General features: G+C 47.2%; 1 protein-coding gene across 1 annotated transcript in view; it reads left to right on the forward strand.

Annotated features, from left to right (window-relative positions):
• The first annotated feature begins 2,605 nt into the window (after window positions 1–2,605).
• Window positions 2,606–25,762, forward strand: part of LOC102444405 (uncharacterized) — a 172,780-nt gene continuing 149,623 nt past the window's right edge. Inside the window, exons 1-4 of the mRNA XM_075903552.1 lie at window positions 2,606–2,901; window positions 13,112–13,251; window positions 15,257–15,580; window positions 17,686–17,997. Of these exons, the coding sequence (XP_075759667.1) occupies window positions 2,621–2,901; window positions 13,112–13,251; window positions 15,257–15,580; window positions 17,686–17,997 (1,057 nt within the window). The 5' untranslated portion in view covers window positions 2,606–2,620. The remainder of the gene's footprint in view (window positions 2,902–13,111; window positions 13,252–15,256; window positions 15,581–17,685; window positions 17,998–25,762) is intronic.

Genomic DNA, 25,762 nt, shown 5'->3' on the forward strand with positions numbered 1-25,762 from the left:
ATTTGCCATCTTCATGCTCGGGCGGGGGAGGAGGGAAGAGTTTTGTAACATCCACTGACCCTGATCAGATGCAAAGGAAGTGATTAAGGAAGCAGGATTAAATATGGTGTGGGGGGCAAGCCTGGGTCCTGCTCCTGAAACTGGCCCAAGGAACACGGCAGCAGGCAGACTGCTACTGCAAGGGATGGGGAACAGACGCGTGTGGCTTTGACATTCCTCAGCACGGAGAGTGCACAGAGCTACTCGTGGTGCCACTCCTGGCAGCTGAAGAGGCTGTGGGAGAACTATGGGGGAATCCCAAGATATGCAGGGATCAGCTCTGCCTTCTGACAACACTGTGGGATGCATACCCACAATGCACTGCTCACACTGTCAAGGATGGTGCTCCCCAGTGTTGAAAGAGGGAGCAAGTGTGAACACCCTCCAGCAATTTCTGTTTTGTCGACCTATGGGAGTCGACATGAGTTTTGTTGACAAAACTTGGTAGTTTAGACGTACCTTGAAACAGATTAAAGCCTAGAAATGGCTTGCCGGGATTAAGTCTCTTGCTGTGTCCAAGCGTGGCAGTGCAAACAGCTGGAGCATGAGCAGGGCGACGTGTTTTGAGTTTATGCTCTGCAAGAATCCTTCATTGCATTTCCAATCCCTGCATGCAGCTTTGGACAGCTTAGTTGGTTTGGGGCGCAGCAGAGGCCCATAGGAAACTTTTTGCTTCAAACCACATGCTGGCACTTCCTAAAGCACTGCCAGAAACACTGTTGGCTGTACCTGAGCCTACGCTGGTTTGTTGTCAGACCATTATTCCTTGTTCTGCCATCCATCACTACTGAGAACAACCTCTCTTCATCCTCTTTGGAACCCCCCTTCAGGAAGTTGAAGGCTGCTCTCAAATTGCCCCTCACTCTCCTCTTCTGTAGACGAAACAAGCCCAAATCGCAGGTCATTAATAAAGATCTTGAACAAAACTAGCTCCAGAACCAACCCTTGAGGCACTCCTCTTGATACAGATGGCCAACCAGACATCAAGATATTGATCTGTACGTATTGAGCCCGACAATCTAGCCAGCTTTCTATATCCACTGAGACAGATCCATGACTGCTGCACAGTGATGTTCGCAAGACACACTGGGGCTTAGGTGAACCGCTATCTCTTACCTGATGAAAAAAAAAATGGCCCAAAGCTAATTGCAGGGTAATCAGGCAATTAAGGCCTGTGGTGCCAATTTAAAAGAGCTCCCCCAGGCTAGGGAGGGAGGAGGCAGAGTGCAAAGGGCTGGAAGAAGGAAGTGCTGTGTGCAGGAGCTGTGTGGGGGTGCGTGGGGGATGACGAGCAGGTACCAAAGGGAAAGTGCTGGGAGGGACAATGTGGGGAAGTGGCTCAGGGAAAAGCTGTCCGGTTGAGGATGGCAGTAACCCTGCCTGTTGCTGCTGCCATAGGGTCCCTGGGCCAGAACCTGGAGTAATGGGCAGTTCCCCCCAACCTCTCTGCGAGATCTCAACCTCTGCCAGAAGGGCGATCAGGACTCCAGAGGGGATTTTACCCCAAACGTATGAACTCATCTGTGATGAGCACGGCTCAGCCGGCTGTGGCTAGTAAAGAGAACGAGGCCCCAGCGAGTCTCTGAGACTTATTCTATCTGCCAGGAGCATGAGCCCCATGGGAAAAGCCAGAGCTTTGCTACACCACCTTACAGTTCCTTTCTCCAGGTCGTGCTTCTTTACCCAGCTGGCAAGAATACTGTGGGAGACCATATCAAAACCTTTGCTAAAATCAAAGCACCTCCTGTCTACTGCGTTCCCCACACCCACAGAGCCTGTCACCTTGTCATAGAAGGCAATCAGGTTGGTCAGTCATGACTTGCCCTTGATGACTCCATGTTGACTCTTCCTGATCACTTTCCTCTCTTCCAAGGGCTTCGAATTGGATTCCTTGAGGATCCCCTCCATGATATTTCCAGGGACTGAGATGATGCTGACTGGTGTGTAGGTCTCCGAATTCTCATTCTCCCTTTTTTTAAGGATGGGCTCTGTATTTGCCTTTTTCCAATCATCCAGGACCTCCCCCAATTGCCACAAGTTTTCAAAGATAATGGTGAATGGCTCTGCAATGACATTAGCCAACTCCCTCAGCACCGTCAGATGCATTAGATCCAGACTTTTCTAAATAGTTCTTAACCTGTTCTTTCTCCACTGAGGGCTGCCACCTCCTTCCCAAAATAGACAGATGCAAAAAAAGCATTGAGTACTTCATCTTTTCCCACGTCATCTGTCACTAGGTTACAGCCCTTATCCAGTAAGGGACCCACGACATCCCTGATCACCCTCTTATTGCTAACATGCCTGTAGAAACCTTCTTTGTTCCTCTTCACATCCCTTGCTAGCAGCAATTCCAATTGTGCTTATGGCATCATCAGCCAAGTACCCATTTAAGAACCAGCTCTACAAACACAGATAAATGTGTTTAATTAAGAAACTGAATAGTTTCCCTTTTTCTCCTTTTGTGTCCTTCCCACAACTTGACAGCCACTGGAATAGCCTTGCCTTTTCTTGACCTGTACAATGATTCCTCCATCTGTATCCAGCACCAAAGTATAGTAAGAGTTCCTATTTAATTAGATGAATGCTAGCTCAGAATGAAAGTGAAAGCTCTTGGAGTGATTATGGGAAATCCAGCGTTTTCTTTTCATATACTGAGCTTCAAGGATCAAGAATTCATTCCACTCACTTGCCAGTCTTTGAAAACTACCCATGGACCATATCCCCTGCTGAACAAACTGGAGTAGGAAAGCTTATAGCTTACAGGTTAAGTCCTGCAAGATACCCAGCAGCTGGAAGTGACTTTTCTAGGGAAGGACGCAGTCAGAGACCAAAGACGTATTTTGGGTGCTTGTCAACTTTCAGGTACTGTACTAGGCTGTTCTTTTTCACATTCTGAATTAGTGAGAGGCAGCTTGCTTTTTCCATTACAAAACTTGTTGGTTTCCAGTTTAAACATCAGATAGGAATTTGCATTGAAAATACAAGGCATTGTAACAGTTCAGGCTGTTAGAACATATGCTGTATAACGAAGCTGCTTGTTACTTGTGCTCTATGCATGTTGGCTAGGATGTGCAAACAATCCTACATGATTTAAACAGTTCTCAGCAATCTTGAATACTTTCCAAATGTTTTAATCCCACAGAGATTGTTTTTGCCTGCTACTATATGAGACTAAGTCTATGTATTTATTGTAAAATATATTATGTTGTTTTGTACCTTGTCTTAGCTGATTCCACAGTACTTTTACCTCTCTTAGTTAGTTGAGGTTAAACACCTCTTACCTGTGATTTACCTCAACTAACTAGAGGGAGGTAACAATTACAGTCTGCAGTAGGAGCTTACATTACATTGTTCTGCAGCGAAGATGCAACCTATGAGATGTGTGTGCTGTTTTTTTGCACTTGAGTGAGCTTAGGAAAACTTTTGCCTGATTTTCCAATTCTCCCTCTTTTATTCCTGTGCAAAGAGTGTAAAATATGTTACCCTATCAGCATGAACCTGTCTCAAAGACCCTTTACACAGGCCATATTTTGAACCACACAAGGGGCAAAGCAGTGGGCAGTCAGGTTGTGAAAGGCGGGTGCTATTTGGTACTATTTGTTAAATCCTGTTAGCATTTGGGGTGGTGTAACGTCCATTTTCCCAAAGTGAGTATTTTGTAGATATTTTCCAACTGAATGGTTTTATATAACTGTCAGAACTTTACTGCTAAAATGCTTGCAACTCCATTTTAATAAGCAGCAGGCACTGAAAGTTACATTAATAAAATTATTGCTAACCTCCAAGGAGATCTGGTGTGACTACAGCAGGGCTGGAAGCAAACCAATTACAACCTAATTTTGACTTGAACTTTCCTTACAGCTTCATCTCTGTTTGGTTAAAAGCACCCCAAAACTGTGAGCAGTTAACAGTTTCCATGTGGTTTGAGAAAATATACTTTAAAATATTCTGGTGATTTTGCATGTTTTTCCACAGAGTTTAAAATGAGTTCTCCACATAATCCCAGCTCCAGTCCCCACTGAATTGCAGCTATTACGGTTTTGTTTATCTCAGAGCCAGGCTGTTACTGTGGGCGCATGCCTGTAGATGGTAAAGTGTTTCTTTTCAGGCTGTACTATTTACTTGGTAATGTGATTGACAGTGAAAACCGGGGGAGCTAAGTAATGTGTCCTAGTTCAGCTGTAACTCAGCAGGAATGATCTGTAAAGTGAAAACGAATCCAGCTAGGATTGCAAGAATGAACAGAGTAGCAATTCAAAGAAGGCTTTTCTGAGGCTGGCTTTTTGTTGGCTTGATGTCGTTGTTGTCTTCAATAGCTTACATTTTGTTCACTGTTTTCTATTTATTTGTATGCTAATTATTGACTGAGTCCTCCAGCTAACACGGAGCAGACAAAATATGGCCTATGGCCTGGATCCAGATTTCCAAACAGCTGGATCCATTCCACGGATATAGCAGGAGCCTCAGTCAGACCCCTGCCTGCCCTGCCCTCACACGGTGCTCAGAGCAGCCAGCTTCAGTGGCCATGTGTGTCTCTGAAGGCTGTGAGCCTGGAGGAGTGGGGAAGAGGCACTGCCCTACTCCCATCACAATCACACAGCTCCCATTGGCTGGTTTCTAACCAATGGGAGCTGACTGTGTTTGCAGGACAAGCAGTATGCAAAGTACCCTTCCCCCACCCCCAGCACAATCTTGCATCTCCCATTGACCAGTTTCCAGCCAGGAAGCCTACCTGCTGAGGAAACTGTTGGGTTGCTGGCTGGGAGCTGACCAGGTAAGGACCTTCTGGCCAAAGCCTGCCTCTAGTACCCCAGACCCTCCCTCCTACTTCATTCCTGCCCCACATAACCCAAACCCTTTGCACACTTGCTCCCAGATCTTTCACCTCAATTATCTATCCCCAGTGACAATCCAAATCCCTGCATCCCTCCTGCCCCTTGTCACAGCCCCCTACCAGACCCTGCACTCCCTCCTTCATGCCTCCTCCAGGTCAGAATCCTCTCCTGCGGCCATATCCTGCACCCGAATCCCCTGTCCCACGTCACAACCCAAACCCCTGCACTCTCTCCTGTACCCCTGCCTGAGGTCACAACCCCCTTTCAGACTCTGATCCCCCTTCTACATCCCTCCTGCAGATCAGAATCCTCTCCTACACTCAAACCCCCTCCTGGTCACTGCACCTCCTCTGACACCCCGGTCACTTCCTGCAGGTCACAATCCCCTCCTACATCCAAATCCTGTACCCCAAGGTCCCTTCCTCACCCAACCTCCATGCCAGACCCTGCACCTTCCTCCATAATATCATGGAAGAATGGGTATCCTTTGTCGTACCTCGCTGTTTTCGTACCTGGGTACCTTCGGTGGTCTGGACTGTCAGTGTCTGCGTCATCTGGTCAGGGTTGTCCTGGCGCGCTCCTGGCAGGACCTCTACTCCGTCAGTAATGATAAACTTTTGGCTGCATGCGTAACAATCGGTACTCCCTTTATCTACAGTGTTAGACCCCGTGCACTTAGGTCAACACAGGAGATCCCTGAGATGCCCCGGAAACAACAGATGCAGGCAAGGTTTGAAATCAATCGAGCAGGTGTATTGTCAAATGCGAAGCTCTACCAGTTGGTAACAGAGATCGGTACAATGTTACACCATTGGGCACTATGGCCCGCGTTGACAAGGTACCAACACAGGGCAGGCCTATTGCCATATATCAGATATTACCAGCAGTTAGTCAAAGTTAAGCTACTGTGCATTCTGTTAGTTTAGGCAATGACACCTGCCGTTCAGGCGCCTAGTGCGCCCCCCCAAGGTCGGCCGGAGAGCACCCTCTGCGGTGTCCTTTTATAGCCAGGTACAAACAACTTACATCATTGCTTTACGTACCAGGTTACCACCCTCTGTTGCCTAGTTACCACTCCTCACCTTATGGAAGGGGGGCTTACTTACTATCCTTCATGCTGTCAATCTCGACCCGGTCCTGAACCTAGGTCGGTATGTGCATTAGTTTTTAGGGAGTTTTTGTACCAAGACGTTTCTTATTAAGATGTTCCATTACTCCCCTTTGGCTTACAGTCTGTACCCAGTGCCTCCCTGAGTCCTTCCATGCTCAACCTAACTTACACAATCACACAGTTATCAATAGGGTTCTTTCTTGGCTCCTGTGTTACTGAACCAAAGTCTTGCTCACTAGATTGCAGGCCTGCTGCTGTTTCCATGTTGCAGGCCTTAGGCCTACTGACTCCATGTTACTGACCCTCAACTTACTACACCCCTCACCACTTACCAAATTCAACTATCCAGATATATGTTGGGAAAATAACACAGCGGGGCACAGACTATCCAATAAGTTCTTGGACTGCATTGTTCTTGGAAACAACTTTTTATTTCAGAAGGTTGAAAAAGCTACTGGGGGGAAGCTGTTCTAGATTTGATCCTAACGAATAGGGAGGAACTGGTTGAGAATTTGAAAGTGGAAGGCAGCTTGGGTGAAAGTGATAATGAAATCACAGAGTTCACAATTCTAACGAAGGGTAGAAGGGAGAACAGCAAAATAGAGACAATGGATTTCGGAAATACGGATTTTGGTAAGATCAGAGAGCTAATAGGTAAGGTCCCATGGGAATCAAGACTGAGGGGAAAAACAACTGAGAAGAGTTGGCATTTTTTCAAAGGGACATTGTTAAGGGCCCAAAAGCAAGCTGTTCCGCTGCGTCGGAAAGATAGAAAATATGGCAAAAGACCGCCTTGGCTTAACCACGAGATCTTGCATGATCTAAAAATAAAAAAGGAGTCATATAAAAAATGGAAAGTAGGACAAATTACAAAGGATGAATATAGGTAAACAACATGGAAATGCAGGGGAAAGATTAGAAAGGCAAAGGCATAAAATGAGCTCAAACTAGCTTTGGGAATAAAGGGAAACAAGAAGACTTTTTAAAAGCAAGAGGAAGATGAAGGGAGAGGTTGTGACTGCTCTGGAGGATAGGATCATAATTCAAAATTATCTGGACAAATTGGAGAAATGGTCTGAGGTAAGCAGGATGAAGTTTAATAAAGACAAATGTAAAGTGCTCTACTTAGGAAGGAACAATCAGTTTCAGACGTACAGATTGGGAAGCGACTATCTAGGAAGGAGTACGGAAGAAAGAGATCTAGGAATTATAGTGGACCACAAGTTGAATATGAGTCAGCAGTGTGATGCTGTTGCAAAAAAAGCAAATATGATTCTGGGATGCATTAACAGGTGTGTTGTGAGCAAGACATGAGAAGTCATTCTTCCTCTCTACTCTGCGCTGGTTAGGCCTCAGTTGGAGTATTGTATCTTGAAATTTCTTGCATTTCAAGAAAGATGTGGAGAAATTGGAGAGGGTCCAGAGAAGAGTAACAAGAATGATTAAAGGTCTAGAGAACATGACCTATGAAGGAAGGCTGAAAGAATTGGGTTTGTTTAGTTTAGAAAAGAGAAGACTGAGGGGGGACATGATAGCCATTTTCAGGTATCTAAAAGGGTGTCATGAGGAGGAGGGAGAAAACTTGTTCATCTTGGCCTCTGAGGATAGAACAAGAAGCAATGGGCTTAAACTGCAGCAAAGGAGGTTTAGGTTGGACATTAGGAAAAAGTTCCTAACTGTCAGGGTAGTCAAACACTGGAATAAATTGCCAAGGGAGGTTGTGGAATCTCCATCTCTGGAGATATTTAAGAGTAGGTTAGATAAATGTCTATCAGGGATGGTCTAAACAGTATTTGGTCCTGCCATGGGGGTAGGGGACTGGATTCGATGACCTTTCGAGGTACCTTCCAGTCCTAGTATTCTGTGATTCTCTGATTGTATGAAATTCTTGTAGTGGACCCCATCAGAAATTGTTGCCCATCCCTGGGCTAGTAGGTACTTAGGCTGGAGTTTATGGACCTGAATTCTTCAGCGAGTCTGATTTTGCCACTTTCTGATGGGGTTCTGAGATTGGGAACAAATTACTTTTTAAAAGGCTGATAGAAGCCTTCATATTTAACTGGTGTTCTACTAGGTTCTCTTTCAACCCCCAGGAAAGCAGAGCTCTCCAGATCCCATCACTTTTCCATTTGTTGTAGCTGAGACCAGAAGAACATGGGATGAGTACTTGGTGTGCATGTACAATTAGGTTTGGGAAATGCAGGTGCATTAACCTTATGTAGAGGGAGCTGGCTATTACTTTCTAACACACCATCTCCTCTTGCTCAGAAGAACGACCATAGTAGGTCAGACCAATGGTCCATCTAGCCTAGTATCCTGTCTTCAGACAGCGGTCAATGCCAGGTTCTTCAGAGGGAATGAACAAAATATGTAGTCAACAAGTAATCCGTCCCCTGTCACCCATTCTTAGGTTCTGCCAAAAAGAGGGTACAGACACCATCCCTGCCCATCCTGGCTAATAGCCATTGATAGACCTATCTTTCATGAACTTTTCTGTTGTTTGTTTTTTTTTAAATTCTGTTAGTGCCTTGTCCTTCACAATGTCCTCTGGCAGAGTTTCACAAGTTGACTCTGTGTTGTGCGAAGAATACTTTGTTTTGTTTTTTAAACCCGCTGACTATTGATTTCATTGAATGACCTCTAGTTCTTATGTTAAAGGAGTAACTAACTTCCTTATTTACTTTTTCTGCACTAGTTTGATTTCATAGAATTCAGTTCTCCCTTAGACTTCTCTTTTCCAACCTTAAAAGCCCTAATTTTATTAATCACTCCTCAGACAGAAGCTGTTCCATACCCTAATCATTTTGGTTCCCTTTTCTGAACCTTCTCCAATCCTATTAGTTCTTTTCATGCAACCAGATTTGCATGCAGTAACCGAGATGTGAGCATAACCTGGATTTGTAAAGAGGCAATTTGATATTTTCTGTCTGATTACCTCTCCCTTTTGTAGTGATTCCCAACATACGATTAGCTTGTTTGACTTCTGCTTCTTGTTGATTGAACGTCTTGTTCTTCATGCCCCTTTGCACAGATGGACATCAGGGAGTTACTTCAGTGATTAATTTAGTCCTCTTCTTGCCACTCACAATACTGTACTTAGAACTGGTTCTTCTTCCCTTGTTTGTTCAGGCTCCACAATTTAAGATGGGAGGAGGAAGTGTGGTGTAGTCATCAGAGCAGCAATGTAAGATTTGGGACTCCTGAGCTGAAATCCTGGTTCCACTGATGCCAGTGGGAATTTTGCTGTTAACTTCAATAGGGACCAGTATTTCACCTCTGCTTTGTATTTTTGCCGTTGCCACAGAGTCACCTTGAGATCCTGAGCAATACCCATGGCTGCCTTGTACTTCAGTTTATCAGTCTGTAATCAGGGTATTTCATACCCTAGCTCACAACTGGATGTGAGATTTATACGTATAATATTTGGCAAGTCCTTTGGCATCCTTAGTTTTATTATCACTGAGTTAACCCCTGCTTTCCTAAGTGTTCACTCAAGAGAAATCCCCCAGGGTACACTGGGTTCTTTGCTAGTGTAAGGACCTTTTATTGACATTGTATCAATAACCTGTTTTAGTATCTTCTCAGTATTAAAATACTGATCTCTAGATTATTCCCATTGATAGCTACACTGACACAGAGCTGGTCCACTTAATTCTGTCTAAATAAACATAGAGCGTGCGTATACCAAATAAAATGCAAGAAACAAAGCCAAATCAGATGAAAATGAGAGACACAAAAAGGATGCAACTGATCAAAATTCATGAATTCATAACCCTTTCCTGTCTGAGCTCTGAGCTTTCCAATTAGCGCCAGAGCATCTCATTCATGATCTCCCAAATTCCCTTCCTCCTTTGGTTAATTCTGCCCTTTCCCACCCATCATTTCTGATATTTCCTCTAATACTTCTGCAAAAGGCAAGTCACAAGGGGCCAAACTCACCACATTAATTTCAGCAGAGCTTCTCCTGTCTTGAATTTAGCACAGGGACTAAGTAATCTCACCAGAAAATACCTTGTCAGAAAAAACCTGCCCATTTGGCAACATGATAGAAAGGAATTTGAAAGTGATCCCAGTGAGCCATGCAGGAAAGACTGCACAAGGTATAGACCTATCCAGAATTAAAAATAGGAGCAAGAAGTAGCCAAAGGTAAGAACTAGGCAGATCCAAGGCACAGTGCTGAGGAGTAGCAGACAAAGCTCAGCCAAATGAGGGTAGTTACACAGTGACAGAATGAAAACAAAGATAAAGATTACGGAAGAACTGAAGACAAACAACAATAGGCTTGTACATAGGTCACTGAGGAAGACAACTAATCTCAAGGGTCAGAATCTTACCAAATCCTTAGTACATAAAGAACTGCTTGTGTGTGAGTATTTCTGTGGAAGCCAGTAGGTGAAGTTACAATTCCTATGCGTTTGCAGGGGCCCTAGGCTCCCACCTCTTTTCTCCTCTCTTCTAGCCCTAGGGTGGGTTGTCTGACCAATTATTAGTTGATCTTTTCACTGTAAGTCTCCCTATTCGGGGGGTTCTATCAGAGCGGTCATAATGTTCTTGTAACAAAACTTGACATAGAGGTTCAGCATTTTTTTTTCTTTCTTTTAAATCTGGCACATATTCCACTTGGACACCTTTGAACAGCTCATAAATGATGCCTTTTCTTTAGGCCAAACTAAGGGGCCCCTCCATTCATGCAGGCTAATCATTCCAGCAAACCTGTGGATAACAAAAAGACAGCAGGGTAGTGTAGACTTGAAACAAAATGGTGACTACACCCAAATGGTAAGATTTCACACACACAATTGTTGATTTCCTTTGTTTTAATGGCACTGTAAAGTGCGGTTTAAAAATCAGCCATCTTGATTTTTTAAAAATTTGACTCAGTGTAAACCCACATTTGACACAGTAGGTCTATAAATGTTTGTTTACATTCTTTTAAAATGGTATAAGGACATTTCTGTTCCCTGGCTGATGCTTATAAGGACTGTATGAGTAATTCTTTAAGTTCAATGGAGTTAAGCGTTAGGGGAAATGATGAAATGTACTATGTACAAAATACACTGGAAACATATAGTTTTTTTATTTTTTATTTTCAGTGAAGTAAGATTTTTTTTCCAAGTTAACAGCTTCCCTTTAAATAGTTAAATGTATTTATATACAGCATCCTGCATATACTCAAGCACTGTAAAACAGAAAAGAATTTACCTTCAGAGTTGCTTATAGCCTGCAATAGGAGGCCAGCACTCCAAAAACTGGCAAAGATTAGAAGTGTCACACAACATACATTTTGTGCGTTGTCACTTGTTAAGTGATGGTTGTGAGCCCTCTGGTGGTTTAAAGGAAAAGTACAGGAATTTCATCATTTAGCACTGGGGTGGGGAATCTAAGGCCTGGGGGCAAAATGCAGCCCCCAGCTTACCTGTGTCTGGCCCCTGAGGCTCAGGGCTCCCCCACCCCACCATTGGGGAATCCATGCTGGCGCTTCAGACTTCCTCCACCCTAGCCTGTGACCAGCTTCCAGATGGACGGAGCCGGCATCCTTGGGATATAATACGGATTGGGAGGGGCGGGAAATGTAGGGAGGTTGAGGGGCTCCTGCAGTGGCACAGTGGATAAGGTACCTGCCTGTGGAGCCAGAGGTCAAGGGCCCAAGACCCTCCCCCCAGGGAGAGCCATCTCCAGCTTCCCAAGGTACAGAGCTCACATCCTGGTAACAAAGAAAGGATTGGGGGGGGGCCTCCTCCAGTGGCATAGTGGCCAAGGTATCTGCTTCCTAAAAAATAGGTTAAGGTCTGAGACCCTCCTCCCGCCCCCCCCCCCCCCCCCCCAGACAGCCAAGTCTCTGCTGTGCAAGGGGAATGTGAAGAGTGTCTTTCTCCTTCTCAGTGTGTGTGTGTGTGGGGGGGGGGATCAGCAAGAGTTTGGGGGTATTTTTTCTTCTCACTTGCATGTGGCCCCCAACTGATTTTTCTGTGAGTCAGCAGCCCCCAACCCCAAAAAGGTTCCCCACCCCTGATTTAGCATCACCAAATTCAGATGAGGAATAAATGTGTCTTGTCTTTCTTATTTTCTCAGAGCTGGATGGCTCTCAGAATAGCGATGGGGGTCCAGCAGCTTGGTGCATGAATCAGTGGTTCAGATCCCAGCCGTGGGAGCAGTGCAGGGAAATTTAAGAGTCTGAAAATTCCTCAGTGGTTTAATACAGGAATTAAATCCAGACCAGATTCCTACTGGATAGATGTCCACAGAGCAGACACCTGCGCCATGACCCCATCCTTGCGTCCTCTCCAACACAGACACCAAAGTATACCTGGGCCAGGGAGACAGTTACACACTCATCCTTAGAAGGGGTTCATCCATAGCCAGTTGGAAGCTACACTCCTCTTGTTTTAGCAGGAAAGCATGCCGGTTAGGAAACACTTTCTGTTTTAAAAGATTCTTCTCACTGTCTTTTGAGACACTCCCACACCTCCCCTGTTTGCAGCAGCAGGTCTTTGAACTGTGGGCAGGAGAAACTCTCCCAGGCTGGGAAGGGCCTTTCTTCCCCTCCCCAAACCTCCGTCAAATTCCACTTGGGTTTTGCTGAGGCCTAACCTAACTCATTTCCACACTCTGGTTTGCACTTCTTTGTGCCCAAGACCTGAAGCCAGAGTGGGCTGTGGGAAGGGTCACAAGGGCCAGGCTCCCAGAGAGCTGACTCAGGAACAGAACCAAAATGGCCCCCCTGCCAAGGGCCGACTTTCTTCCTTGACAAGATTGAGCTGCCCGGTCACCACCCAAATGCAGGGGCGGATATAGGGCAGGGCGAGCGGGGCGGCTGTCCCGGGCTCCACGCTTCAAGAAGCCCCGCGCATGTGCGGTGGCTCCACGGCACATGCGTGGTGGCAAAGGGGGGCCCTGCAAAATTGGGCTGCCCTGTGCCCCGCAAAATGGTCATCTGCCCCTGCCCAAATGCATTCGCTGCATTGTACTGTGGGTTCTCCGTTCGGCAAAAGGCCTGTGTCCCGAGGGGCTGTTTTGTTACTGGCGAAAAGGAGATAAAACAACAAGAGACAAGGATGGGAATTCTAAATGTTTTGAATTCAGTTTATGCCCAGGAAACTGATGTCACCTCTTCTGCTCTGATAGTGTAACACCAAACGCTGAAAGTCTACGGCACCTTTCATCCCAGGCTCTCGGAACAGATATAAGGGACTTGATGGACTCCCTTCAGAAGACAGCTCTATGCCTCCTGTTCCTGTCCATTTCTTCGGGTGCTTCCGACAGCGGTAAGTCACCTCATTTTACGTGTTTGCTGCAATACTGTGTGTTTTATGCTGCAAGGAGAAAGCTGAACTGTTAAACATTAAAAGCAGCAACTCAATCAGCTGGAGCTAGAGCAGTAGCTCTCAACCCACAGCCCAATCAGCACAATTGTGGCTCATGCAAGACCCTCAGGGCCATATGGGTAGTGGCGGACGAGAAATAGGTTGAGAACAACCACTGAGCTAGACTAGGGAGGAAACTGAAGTAGGCTACGTAGAAAGAGCTGAAGCTAGAGTGGAAAGGAACCAGAAGCTTGGCAAAGAGGCACCACAGTACTGATTGTCTAAAGGAATTCTGCAAAGCACACCTCTCCTGCTCCACTCCTGCGCCAGAAGTATGCTTGGGAATAAGCCAGCGGGAGAGATTTAGAGCAGCCGTTATCAAATGGTCAGGTGACACATTGTCATTTCTCTCCCGTATGCTCTGCTGAGTGAGACACGGCTCAGACTGGCTGCTCACTGCTCCCACTGGCTCAGCTCCACTTTGGCTATATTGGTCGAACCCCTGTCTACAGAGCCACAAGGTTGCAGACCAAGGTTGAGACTAAGCTACTACCAGTGCTGTTCCATCCTCCGAAAATACTCTTTCAATGAAGTAGAGTTAAATGCTGGCCTTCCGTCATCAGTCAGTAATCTAGGGGCACATTCACCCCAGCTGTCATTCCAGCTGACATCAGTGGAATGACACTAGAAATTAGTTTAGCCCAATTTAAAAGTCTTTGTTCGGTTACACATATTTGCTTTTGTAGGGTTGCATGGGTGTCAGGTGGGACTGAATATGACCAAACTAGCCAATTAGCCTGTCATAAGATGGGATTTTCAGGTCTCTCCTCCACCTTAGTCTTCTCTACTGAGCCTCTGGTCGCTTGCTCGCTCCCTCTCTCCTCCTATTGCCTCCCCCTCTCTGTCTCAGCTCTCCTCCGCCTCCTGCCTCTCTCTCCATCTCTTCCTTTCTCTTCTCCTCCTCCTCCTGCCTCTCTCTCCCCTCCGTCTCTCCCCGTCTCCCTTCCTCTTCCCCTTCCTCTCCTGCCATGGAGCTCAGCTGAGTGCTGCCTGCTCAGCCGGGCTGCCCAGAGGAAGGGGGGGGGCGGGGCGGTGATGTACACAACCAGGGGGCGGGACCGTGTACATCACCGCCCCCCCTTTCCCCTCCCGCCGCGGGGGAGCCCAAATGGCCCCTTGCACTGCTGGCTTCCCCGGCAGCCACAGAGTGCCACAGCGGGAGGTTAAGGGGGGCGGTGACGTACATGGCCCAGCCCCCTGGCTGTGTATGTCACCGCCCCGCCCCCTTCCCCTCCCTCCATGGTGGCTCGTCTGAGTGTTGCGCACTCAGCTGGGCCGCCACGGGGGAGGAGAGGTGGGGCAGTGACGTACACGGCCAGGGGGCGGGGCTGTCTATATCACCACCACCCCCCTTCCCCTCTCCTGCGGCAGCCCGGCTGAGGGGCGCAGCACTCAGTGCCACGGCGGGATGGAGAAGGGGAGGCAGCGACGTACATGGCCCCGCCCCTTGGCCATGTACGTCAGAGCCCCGCCCCCCTTCCTACCAGGGCTCAGCTGAGAGGTGCAGCACCAGTGCCGCTCAGCTGGACCCCGGTGGGGGAGCAAGCAGCAGCAAGCGGCCGTTTGGGGTCCGCGCTCCCCATGCATGGGGAACATGGACCACAAACGACCGCTTGCCGCCACTTGCTGCCCTGCCACGGCCCAGCTGAGTAGTGCAGCGCTCGGCTGAGCCACCACAGAGGGAGAGGTAGGGGTGCAAGGCGCTGACATACATGGTCAAGGGGCATGGATGTGTATGTCAGCGTTACAGACTCCCAGACACTGGGCTACTATATATATGATGGTGTCTAACAGATACAAGTTTTCTCCACTTAAATCTACTCTGTATCTTAGCAATCAAACACTTACGGATTGCTGCTTGAGTAATCATTTATTTGTGGGTTTTTTCCCCCTCTGCCTCCCTCAGAATTTGCAAGCTTCAACTGCAGCAGCATCAAGACAGAATATAACAAAACTGCTGTAATTTCATGCAACAGCAGCAAGAAGATTACAAATGTGATAGTTACGCACTGTAAAAGTTGTGCTGAAGAGAACTCATGCTTCAAAACAGTTATTAACACATGGGAAAAAATATATTTGAGTGAAGATGGAAGAATTCAGTTGAAGCTACACAATTATAGTGCAGAAGTGCACATACAGAAAGTAAAAGCCACTGATCAAAGAGATTATAAATGGTATCTTTATGTCAACGGAGGGGAAGATTATAGATGTACAACCCTGGAGATTACAGGTAAATTCAAAGCATAGAAACAATCATGGACACTACATTAAACTACTCCAGAGTTCAGTTACTTTTTTGACCATTTTAATAAATAAGTTCAGTTAGACCCTGAATTAGTTTCCAACGGGCAATTCCCAGCACTAGAGGGTTTTGTGAGGAAATAAAGAGGTTTTCTGAAGAAATAAACCATTTCAGACAAATTCTACATTGGGTTTGGTCCTGCCCCACCCCACTGATTGGAAAGGTTGAAGTACAATAAAAAAAGACGGGTGACTGGTGAGCCGCTGATGAGCAGATGCAAGGTCGGCGTTTATTGTCCGTGCAATCAGCACTTCTTAAGGAGTGGGCTCACCAAGTTTCATGGGTCTAGCTCAAGGGGGCAGATGGAATTTTACCGTGTTCTTCTCCCTGTTCCAGTCATGTGTATTATTTTAGCTTGTTTAGGGCCAGACTGTGGCCCTCAGAGTGTGCCCATCCAGGGTGGGAGAGGTGGCCAAGAACCCAACTTCCCCTCCCATGCATGTGGCCAGGCAGAGGGTGAGCATTGCAGGGAAGCTTGGCTCGGCCCTTCCCCCCACTTATCACCCAATGCAGCCATCTCCTGCATGAAAGGGGAAGTAACCTTTGCCAGGCCTGGCATGAATTCTCTCTTCCTTCCCTGACTCCTTAGGACATGGGGGACCAGACTGTGAGTCACTGAGTAGATCTGCTCCAGCCTCAGTGCAGCTAGTTCTGCTTCCTGCCCGGGGCAAAGCCACTATGTAGCCCCTCTCTAGCAGCACGGGAAGAGCGAGATGCTGCCAGAGGGGGTTGGGATGCTGTGGATTGGCCATTACGGATACTGTTAAATAATGTGTTGGGTTAATACTATTTACCCTGGGTTGTGGGGAGTAACAGCTGGACAGGAGACGATACAATATCTAGAGACTCTCGAAAGTCACCGCTGGTTGGTAGGAGCCGCCACGGCATGTTGGTACAAATGGCAGCAGTTAGAAGGCAGAGTGGAGACTTTTGCTGGGATCTCAAGGATGATGCCAGGAAGAGATTCCTGAAACTAGTTTATTGGGTCCTATAGGAAGCCAGGCTGCTGGAAATGTGGCAGGCCAGTGAGCTTAGGGCCTGAGAGGAAGTCTGGTGTGGGGTTTGTAGTAAGACTTTCTAGGAAGCAAGAAAGAAAGAGTTAAATAATTAATTCTTGGTTTACCTGCAGTTAATACAGTAAGATACATTTAAAAAACAACAAATAGTCTGTTCAGACCATTTGTTGGTTTTCAGGTTTATCCTGTACAGACTAACTCGGCTACCCCCTGAAGCTAATAAAGTAAGAGTTTGTTAAGCAAGACTGGCATGGAGCTAGGGCTGACTGAGCTTTCATACAATGGCCTTCAGAGGGCACCAACTGTATTTATCGGCAAGCCCGTTGCTCCTAAGGGGCAACAGGCCATAACATTTCCCGAGGGCATTGGGAAACCTGGGGCTGTGACAGCCATGGGAGTCAGGCCTGGATCACACACAGGGTGCTGAGATAAGGACTGGGGTCCATTGAATTGCTGGGTGAGAAGAGCCCATAGAGCACACGGCTGCACTGTGTGTGACTCAAGTGATGGTTGCCAGACCATGTGCGTTGCATGTTCGCTCACAACACAGAACATTCAGAGACACTGACGCCCAAACACCTTGCAGAAAGCAGAACTTCCTGCCATCCCCAGAGCCTGTAGTGACTCTTTTCTGGCCACTTTTCCTTTATTCCCAAGCGGTACTTACACATATGGTATAGGGGGCAGTTGTCACCAACCCTCACACCAGATCCTATAGGTCCATCCCCACAGACAATGCAGTCAGCAGGGCTGTGACACAGTTTTAGGGTCAATTCAACCTCGACTGAACTTCCGGGGAGTTCCCCTCATACTCCAAGACCCTCTAGTCACCCGTTGAAATCACTTTTAAAGCAATCTTCAGAGAGTCTGCAATTGACAGAAATCATTCAGCTGTCATGGACCCAACGCTGTAGCTATGATTTCAGTGGTATGAGATCAGGCCTCAAAAAAGCAATGGATTTTGCTAGCACCACAAAACAGATTTACAAGCCACAGTCAACACTGTGTTTCTTTCAGCTCCTGAAACTGAGCCTAACTTCATTTGGAACGGAACCGAGCTTTCCTGCCAGTCGCCTATAGGGCATCAGCAAAGGCAGATCCACTGGTTCAACGGCCACGGGACCAACCTGACGGGCAGAGCAAGCCTAGTAGCCGAGGAAGTAGAAGGTGGCTTAACCAGCCTTACCAGCACACTCCATGAGAGCCCCAACTTAACTGCATCCGGGTATTGCTGCGTGGTGGTGTATGACATGCACACCAAGAGAAACAAAACCAAGTGCCTCAGTGCAGACACAGTCGAGAACTATCTTCGATTTACTTCAAACTCAGGTATAAAGTGCAGAAAAACTGCAGTTCAGCCCCAAATCTTTCATCTATTATTTGGCTCTGGTGAGGCCACATCTGGAGTATTGTGTCCAGTTGTGGGCTGCCCACTACAGAGAGGATGTGGACGCATTGGAGAGGGTCCAGCGGAGGGCAACCAAAATGATTAGGGGGCTCAAGCACATGACCTATGAGGAGAGACTGAGAGATTTGGGTCTGCAGAAGAGAAGAGTGAGGGGGGATTTGAGAGCAGCCTTCAACTTCCTGAAGGGAGGTTCCAAAGAGGATGGAGAGAGGCTGTTCTCAGTAGTGACGGATGGCAGAACAAGGAGCAATGGTCTCAAGTTACAGTGGCGGAGGTCTAGGTTGGATATTAGGAAAAACTATTTCACTAGGAGGGTGGTGAAACACTGGGATTGGTCCCTAGGGAGGAGGTGGAATATCCATCCCTAGAGGTGTTTAAGTCTTGGCTTGACAAAGCTCTGGCTGGGTTGATTTAGTTGGGATTGGTCCTGCCTTGGGCAAGGGGCTGGACTTGATGACCTCCTGAGATCTCTTCCAGCCCTATGATTCTATGATCTCCTGATAATGGATCATTATCAGGTGTCCTGTGCAGAATTCGTGCTCCTCAGCTGGAAAGGAGGTGACAGGAAGTTCTTAGATTACTAGTGCTAATGTTAGTATGAGCACCACCTTCCTGTTCCAGGAAAAGCTGTGGGCATAGATCATCATATGCATCTGGTCATTATTTTATTATAGATATTTTTCATAATGCAAAACAGTGTGGACAGTGCATTTTGTGCAAGAAAGGGCTCAGGTGCCTGACTTCAGGAGAGGGTTCATGGCTGTGAATCCCAAATGGACATTGGTGGCAAAATCACATAAGCCCCGCCCCTCTCTTCAACATTTCCCATTGACAAGCTTAAGCAGCTCCTCACTCAAAATGCTGGCTTTTGCTGATCCCTTTCTTAGGCTCCCAAGTCCCCCGAGTATTACATACAGAGTTGGGTGCCTAACTCAGGGCTGTGGATTGCATGGGATAGCAAGGTGCCTGTATCTCTTTTGGGATCTTTGCCATAGTTGGTTGGTTCTATTGAAAGTCAGCTGAGGCTCCTAAGTCATTTGGACAGTTTTGAACATTTACTCCAAATGAGCTGAAAACATGATGTTCCATATCTGCCAAATGTACCATATGAACCACAAATTATCCCCCTGCGAATTTCCGCTTTCATAGCCATTTTTGAAACTTTAGTAACACGCCCATTTTTTTTTCCAGGTTTGGAAATTCCGAAGACCGGAAAAAGCCATGTTGCCACCATTCTAGTGCTCCTCTTTCTGGTGCTCTGCTGTTTTGCAGTCATGCTGTACTACAAGTACCGCCGGCGAGGTACAGTCCGATAACTCACATTCAGGGCAAGGCCTGTCCCATCTGCACCTGCTGAATTGCCAAAAGTCACTTGCTGTGAGCTAGAACCCCCCCACACAGCTAATCCACACTGCATGGTTGTCAGCTGGAACAAACGTGGGGGCACTGTCCATGGGACCTTTGCAAATGTGTTAACTACCACAAGCTAGTTGGTAACCAATTACATGAAGATTGGTTCAGTGCAGCCCAATTCCTGTGAGTTTTGAGGAGGGAAGAACACTGCTGCAGAAGGGAATGGCTTCCCTGCAGAAGAAAGGCTCTTCAGTCAGGTCAAGTTCACTGCAAGAACATGGCGATTTGTCAGCTTTTCAGCCTGAATAAACAGATTCAAACTCACTGGGCTCAGTCTAGCCCACTGCAACGAGTCATGCGCAGTTGTCTGCCAGCGAGGGATCGGGCTAGCCACCCGAGCTCAGACCTCGGGGCTAAGCGAGCTGGAGAGCTCAAACCACAGTGTCCACACTGAGCAAGTCTGCCTCCCCAGCTTGGGAGGCTCGTGCCCAGCTGCCATGTAGACATATCCCATTTAGGCCGGCACTCTTGCTGCTAGCCCAAATTAAAAGCAGAGCTGCTGCAATTTCACCACTCTTAACATGGGTTAACTCACCCCCGTAGGAGCACAGCTCAATTTGCAGTCATCTGCAGGTGGAATGGAACCTCTGGCTCAGATACTGAATTCCAAAGGCCAACTGGCTATTAGCTAAGGCTGTAGCATGGACTCATTATTCTCTCTGTAAGAGGTCTCGTTCCCACTAGATGGGACAGAACACCACAGCCAGAAGGTGGGTGGGTTACATCTCCTCTTGAGCTTACTGTGTGATTTAGCCTGTTGTGTGCACTTAAGCCCCTCCCAGTTACAAACCAGGTAAAGTTTGTTTCAGCCCATACCCCTTCGGGAGAGCAACCTCGCACATAACTGCGCCCAAGAACGTAAGGTGCGTCCCTGCTCATCCTCCAGTGAAGAAGTTGCAGGCAGTCGAGGGCACCTTTCTTCTGCACTAAAGAATCTTGTGCTTTTCAGCCATTGCCCTTGTAAAGGTCGGGACCAGCTCAGACACCTAGGCTGTGTCTAGACTACATGCCTCTGTCGGCAGAGGCATGTAGATTAGACACATAGGCAAAGGCAAATGAAGCCGCGATTTAAATGATCGCAGCTTCGTTTACATTTACATGGCTGCCGCGCTGAGCCGACAAACAGCTGATCAGCTGTTTGTCCACTCAGCGCGCTAGTCTGAACGCTCTCCTGCCGACATCAAAGCCCTTTGTCGGCAGCCCCGGTAAACCTCATCCCACGAGGAATAACGGGGCTGCCGACAAAGGGCTTTGATGTCGGCAGGGGAGCGTCCAGACTAGCGCGATGAGCGGACAAACAGCTGATCAGCTGTTTGTCGGCTCAGCGCGGCAGCCATGTAAATGTAAATGAAGCCGCGATCATTTAAATTGCGGCTTCATTTGACTTTGCCAAACAAACAAATCTACATGGCTCCGTCGACAGAGCCATGTAGTTTAGACGTACCCCTAGAGTGTCCCACCATGCAAAACAATGAGTCTGGAGAGGTGTAACCCCCAGTCCTGACAGTCCCATCCTGCCCCCAGTGAAGTCCAGACCCACAATTCACAGAAATATTGTTTAAAAGTATCCCCACTGCATGTTTTTGAATCCCACTGAACTCAATGGGACCAGGGCCCCAGAGTAACATGGGCATTTTTGAAAATGCTTCCTTTGGCCACTCGTATCAAGCCAGGCAAAGGGCTAGTCCCTGGCTACATTTCAGATGACATTTAAAGCAAAGGGTGGCAGAGCCAAATGCAGCCCAGGGGAAGAACTTGAAACGCATGTGAGACAGCATTGCACGTGGTACACAACTGATCAGGGAACCATGCACAGGGCTGTGCCACATCACGTGACTGACCACAGTCAACATCAAAACAAAGCCCTTTTCTGTGTCTGCACTCACATGGGATGGTGCCTTTCATTTATTGTTGCCCATGGTCTTGATCAGCACAACTGATATCTGTATTCAACGATGCTGTATAACTCCCCAAATTACGTCATTTGCTGGTTTCATACACTTTCTAATGCCAATCTCTCTCTCCCTTCATTTTCCTAGCAGCCGTCAAAAGGAATCTTGTAGACTTGTTCCGGAGCCTGCCGCTGATTCTGAGACAACGTAAGCCTTTAACTTTTCCCTAGTTTATCTAATGATGGGGCAAGTTCACCCCTTGTCTAATTCAGCTGAAATTAGTGGTGTGGTGCCGGAGTTGGGTTTAGCCCAATATATATGGGGTGTGATTGCTTTGTTACACTTTAGTGCTCTTCAAGATGAAAAGCTGATAAGAGCCCAATGTAGTGCATTGCATGGGCTGGTCACATGAACTTCTCCCAGACAGCTCTTCCAAAACACACCTCAGTTCTGACCTTCAGTGAATATGCTCTGGGAACACACACAGCTGCGAAAATGCATCTCTCTCCTGATCTGAAGCACCCCTTGGCTATGTCTTCACTGGCGAGTTCTTGCACAAGAACGTGTGTTTTTGCGCAAGAACATCCATGGTAGTGTGGACACTCTCTTGTGCAAGAAAGCTCTGATGACCATTTTAACCATAGGCCTTTCTTGTGCAAGAAACTCCTGCCATGTGTCCACAAGAACCCGCCAGTGTACACACAGCCCTGGGGTTCCCTTCAGCTCTGCTGATGAACCGCTGGCCTCCTGTTTTAGTGCTGCCAGTCCTCCCCTAACCGCCACCCAGCTCTACCCAGGCATGTTACTCCTTCTGAAATTCGGCTTCTGTCCCTCCACGCTCATCTGCAACGTCTTCTGCTCTCCCATTGTGCCCTCTCACTGGCCGTTTGAAGTGACAGGCTACAGACAGAGGCCAGGCCTGCGCTGTACAGTGCAACCGGCATAGCTATGTCAGTTGGGAGTGTCAAAAACACCAACACTGCTATTCCAGCAAAACAGCAGCAAAGCTGCAGCTTATTCTGGCAATGGAACACTTTTGCCTCGGAAGATTTTGTTTTTTGGAGAGAGGAGTGAACTGTCCATGGGAATAGGCTGTGGGTTTTTAACCACCACGGTAATTAACCTTTGGAACAATTTAACCAGGGCCATGGTGGATTCTCCATCACTGGCAATTTCTTATTCCCTGTTGGATTGTTTTAAAAGATATGCTCCACTTCAAAAGGCCTGATTCTGGGGAAGTCTAGTGACCTGTGTTAGGCAGCGCGCAGACTAGACGGTCACACTGGTCTCTTTGGGCTTGGAATGTAGGAATCTATGACCCAGAATGGCAAAGAACACTGCTTGCCAAAACACGCTCCAGCTCCACTGAGGAGTTGCCAGGACAGTATATTTGTGTACACTAGCCCCCTGTGGAACCATGGCAACAGACTCCCCCTCGGCCCTACAGGCAGTTCCACTTGGTCAATGTTGTGGTATCTTGGCAGGGCCAAGCAGGGGAAGCTGACACCACCATAGTCTGTGCTTTGCCCACACTCTACCCAGACAGATACACACTAGGCCTAGTTCTGATCTCATTGACCCCCTGCCGGTGGAATGCCACTGATTGTCATGAATTCCTATTTACTCTGGTGGGCGAGCGCTCAGGAGCGGGCTCAGAGGCAGCCAGGTGGCCACTAGCTCGGCTTCAGACATTCATTTTGCTAAGAGGTAATTGTGTCTATTGTGGTCTCACAAGAGTCTCCCCCCACTCCCGATTTTACAGATGACAGAGAAGATGAAAACGGTTTTACAGATGACAAAGCAGTTGAAAATGAACCTAACCTGTCAAAACAACCGGGCGTGTGAAAACAAGACGACTCCTAACAGGAAACAATGATGGTCCAGCTTGCCCAATGCAACTGAATTAAAGCAAAGCAGAAGACACAGAATCAGACAATCAGCTAATAAATGCTACGCAAACAAGCAATATGAAGCAACTGACACTTTAAAGATCTTTATTTGACACGTCTGTTTTGCAGATTAGGGGCTAACTGCTCCTCTCAGTTTCACTGGAGTAATTCAATGGAAAATGTGGCCTGATCATTTGAGCAAAGTCCATTCCTTCCTTGATGCTTTAAGGCCATATTTCCCCCACTTCTGATGGCATCAAATCTTTGTTTCCTATCTTTCGGAATGACTAAGATGGCAGCTAGATGTCTATAACACTGTATCCCTTGATTAACCTGCAGCTATCAGGAGAGCGGTGCAGAGCATGATCACACGTCTGTAGTGAGAATGCTGATCTAATTCACCAACCCCCAGAACAACACGAGGATTGTTAGGGGGCTGAAGACCGGGGAGCCTGGGGACTTGCAGAGTTGTCTGACGAATGGACACACTAAAGAGAAAATGAGTGTGAATGGGGCCCTAACTTCACAAGTAGATTGCAGAAGTTAATTGCACTGATTTTCTTCTACACATGATACCAAATATGTCAAGAAAGTGGGGAATCTTGTTCTGTGGACTGACAGTTACAAGAATCCTGGATTATTTCATCTAAAAAAAGAAGATTTACTGCTTGTTATGGTTTGTTTCAAGGTCAGGTGTTTTAAAAATTTTGCTCCTTGCCTCCCCTAGATAGTGCTTGAAATCGCCCAACATGACTCTCGAGCTGGTGCAGCTCCAATAGGGAAGTAAGGGTGGAATGCTAGGTAAGCCAGGTCCCTGACATCTGTATATATTGCTATTACTCTAGAGACTAGCACTCTCAGGCATGGGCCGGGATCCCAGTGTAAGGTGCAGTACAAAACCAGAAACAAATGCTCTCCCTGTCCTATGCACACCTGGTCTGGCACCTCAGAAAGTACGGTGATTAAATGACAAGCAGCTAATACTGTTGGTATGGCAATGATGTGACATTTTTACAGACTCACTAGTGTGGCCTCAGCCATGCTGATGTCAGTAATGCTGCTGCAGTCGAAATCAGGGCTCTTAATCGGGTGTTTAAAATATGGATTTAGACATCCATTCAGAAAAAACAACTCTGGGTCGTGGATATCCAAATGGCTTGCTACACTGAAAGATGCAGAGATCCCTGCCTTCCTGTCTGGCTGAAAAGCTTTGGGAGATTCCCTGGGGCCTGATCCCCGTCATTTCTCCACATTCTCTGGGGAAAGGACAGGCCTTTTGAAATCCTTGTTTAAATAAACTTAATTGGAAGTTGCATCAGTGGTTGGTGGGAACTGTAGGAGCCACCAGGATTAAACAACTCCTCCCCAAGCAGACATGCAGCTGCGAGGATACTGGGGAATCTTGTCCTAATTAACTGTTGCGTGCTTGGGAGATGCTGGTTTGCCTTCCTCTGAAACAGTCACTAGCCTTGAGGGGCCACTGCAGTGAGCCTATATTCATGTGCCACTCCAGTTTCTCACCAGCAACATGAGAGGGTAGGTTAGAATGTGGAGATGTGAGGATTTGTGAGACGATTCGTCCTTCTATCCCTACGCACCCCTGTTGCTGCCCAATGTATTGTGCGCCAGGCCAGTTGTGTCATTTCCCAGATACAGACTTAGTCCAGCCATTACTCTTTCACCAGGGGCATGTTTATTCTACAAGGGCACATCTACACAACAGGGCTAAAGCCGAAATAAGCTACACAACTTGAGCTATGTCAGTTTAAGTCAAAATAACTTATTTCAGCTTTTGGCGTTGTCTAGCACTTGTCCTCCAACTTCCCTTCCTCCTCGTACAATGAGGGTTACAGGAGTCAGAGTAAGAAGTCCTCCAGGTCGAATTATTTTGACAATATGTTGAATAACAACTTGCAGTGTAGACGCGGACTATGTTATTTCGGAATAACGTCTATTATTCCAAATAACACCTTCCCCTTGTGTGCTGCGAGGATTTCAATGCAGGGTTATAGGAAGAGATTTCCAAACCACTGTCACTCCTTAGCCCAGGCTCATCCTCTGTGCTCCCCTTACTTCCTGCTCCTCCTACTTACAGCCTCCCAATTGCATCCTTCACCCAGTGATTAGCACCTAGACACAGAAAGTATCTGATTGGCGCCAATTAATCCTGCACTCTTCCCAGTGCTCCAGCAAACACAGGGACCTGGGTGCTAATGATAATTCCTTGTCATCCTCCTCTCACTGAGTTTTCACCCATTATTAGGCCCAGAACAGGAAGCAGCAGGTACAAAGTTCCATCCAAGCCTTTGTAAAGAGCTGGCAATTCCATGACCAGGCATCCGCTGGGTCTCAGGAATTTGTTAGCCTGCAGTCTAGACATAGCCTCTGTGTGTAGAGCTGGGCCAGAAACCAGGAGCCCAATAATGAAACAATTGCTGTGTCAAATCAAGGATTGTTTTCTACCAAAACTTTTTTTTGCCAGCAGAATCAGT

The sequence above is a fragment of the Pelodiscus sinensis genome, chromosome 20 (assembly GCF_049634645.1).
Source record: "Pelodiscus sinensis isolate JC-2024 chromosome 20, ASM4963464v1, whole genome shotgun sequence".
Classification (NCBI taxonomy): Eukaryota; Metazoa; Chordata; order Testudines; family Trionychidae; genus Pelodiscus; species Pelodiscus sinensis.